Here is a 1,398-nt window from a genome sequence, read left to right as displayed (position 1 = left end):
TGGAATACTGGCGATACAAGTTATCTTCTTTGTTAAATTCTTTTCTATACACAAGTACATGATTAAGCCACATTATTGCTTGTGACTTTGTGTAGTGCTATTCAAGATCACACTTTTATAAAAGTTAAAAGACACAACACATGATCTTGCTTTCCTGTCGCAATGTCCCCATCTGTCATTTAATTTCCTTTTTATCACTTATGGTACCTTTGATTGTCCAATAAACCTTTATACATAACATATGAATGTAAAAAAACCAGCATAATTTCCTTGCAACAAACCACCCCCGGTCCCGTGTACGTCTTTCACTTTGAGATGACTCTCAAATTGTTTTGTTTCTCCGTGATAAACCTTCAGAAAAATGGGTATTCGTATGCCTCGGATCATTCAAGCAAGACAAATACTCCAACGGTCTTTGTCAAATGGAAACCGCACAACATCAATGGATCTACCGAAAGGGTATTTTGCAGTTTATGTTGGAGAACAAGAGAAGAAGCGTTTTGTGATTCCTGTGACATTGTTAAGCCAACCTTCATTTCAGGACCTATTACGTGAGACTGAGGAAGACTTTAGACATGACCATCCAATGGGTGGCCTAACAATCCCGTGTAGTGAGCAGACATTATTTGATCTTGCAAGTCGCATGGGAGCATGTTGAGGTCAACTTAATTCATTCTATTCGCTTACATTTTTGTAAATCACAGATCATATTGCAACATGCGAGACTTAGTCACTTGTCCCGGTTGTGTAAAATATGAATTTTGACTTGTTTGGAATACCATGTATATTATATGACTATAAAAGCTTATACTTGACGGAGAAACAAAATTCATTGTCAATATTTTTTTTTTCAAAAACAAAGTGTCCACTTAATTTCTAAAAATAAGTATCAATATACGGATATACGACTTTATTTTCCTTCGGTTGTGGCCTAAGCTTGTAACAACACATGGTTACACCGATATGAGGAGCAAAATTCAAATATCAATATTTTTTTCAATGTTCTGGACGTGACGGTCAAAATGCATAATCGGGATTAAACATAATATATCAACCGATGCTCTATGATTCCCGGTTAATGTCATTATGCAATAATTTTTCATATTAATTAGTCGTGGCGGCCAGAAGGTCACGTCCTGGGAACTACGTCAAAACAACTTAATGAAATAAGTTGTTTTCCTTTATCCTTAAGAGCTCCAAAGCTTATATTTGATTCTTCCCAAGCTCTTGACAAATAAAGTGTCCGTCTTTATCGATTAAGATATCCCAATAAGCCAAGATCTCAACACATTGGTCCTTAATGGCCACTTAACGCATGATTCACCCATTAAGCACTTAATCCTTACAATCTTTGGTCCAAAGCATACATAATGGTATTAGGGATCCTAATGATCCCTA

The 1,398-nt window shown here is 36.1% G+C and overlaps 1 protein-coding gene across 1 annotated transcript; it reads left to right on the top strand.

Annotated features, from left to right (window-relative positions):
- The first annotated feature begins 300 nt into the window (after positions 1-300).
- Positions 301-749, top strand: LOC145134037 (auxin-responsive protein SAUR21-like). Its single transcript, XM_079068962.1, has one exon. It carries the CDS (start codon positions 362-364, stop codon positions 656-658), a length of 297 nt encoding a protein of 98 aa, XP_078925088.1. The 5' UTR covers positions 301-361; the 3' UTR covers positions 659-749.
- The last annotated feature ends 649 nt before the right edge of the window (positions 750-1,398 follow it).

Source organism: Lactuca virosa, chromosome 8 (assembly GCF_052849685.1).
Source record: "Lactuca virosa cultivar CGN04683 chromosome 8, Lactuca_virosa_CGN04683_v6, whole genome shotgun sequence".
Lineage (NCBI taxonomy): Eukaryota > Viridiplantae > Streptophyta > Magnoliopsida > Asterales > Asteraceae > Lactuca > Lactuca virosa.
The sequence above is the reverse complement of the archived record's forward strand: the minus strand, read 5'-3'. Positions and strand labels throughout refer to the sequence as shown.

Coding starts and splice junctions, on each gene's coding strand:
- LOC145134037 (XM_079068962.1), top strand. CDS start 362: ATGGGTATTCGTATGCCTCGGATCATTCAAGCAAGACAAATACTCCAA.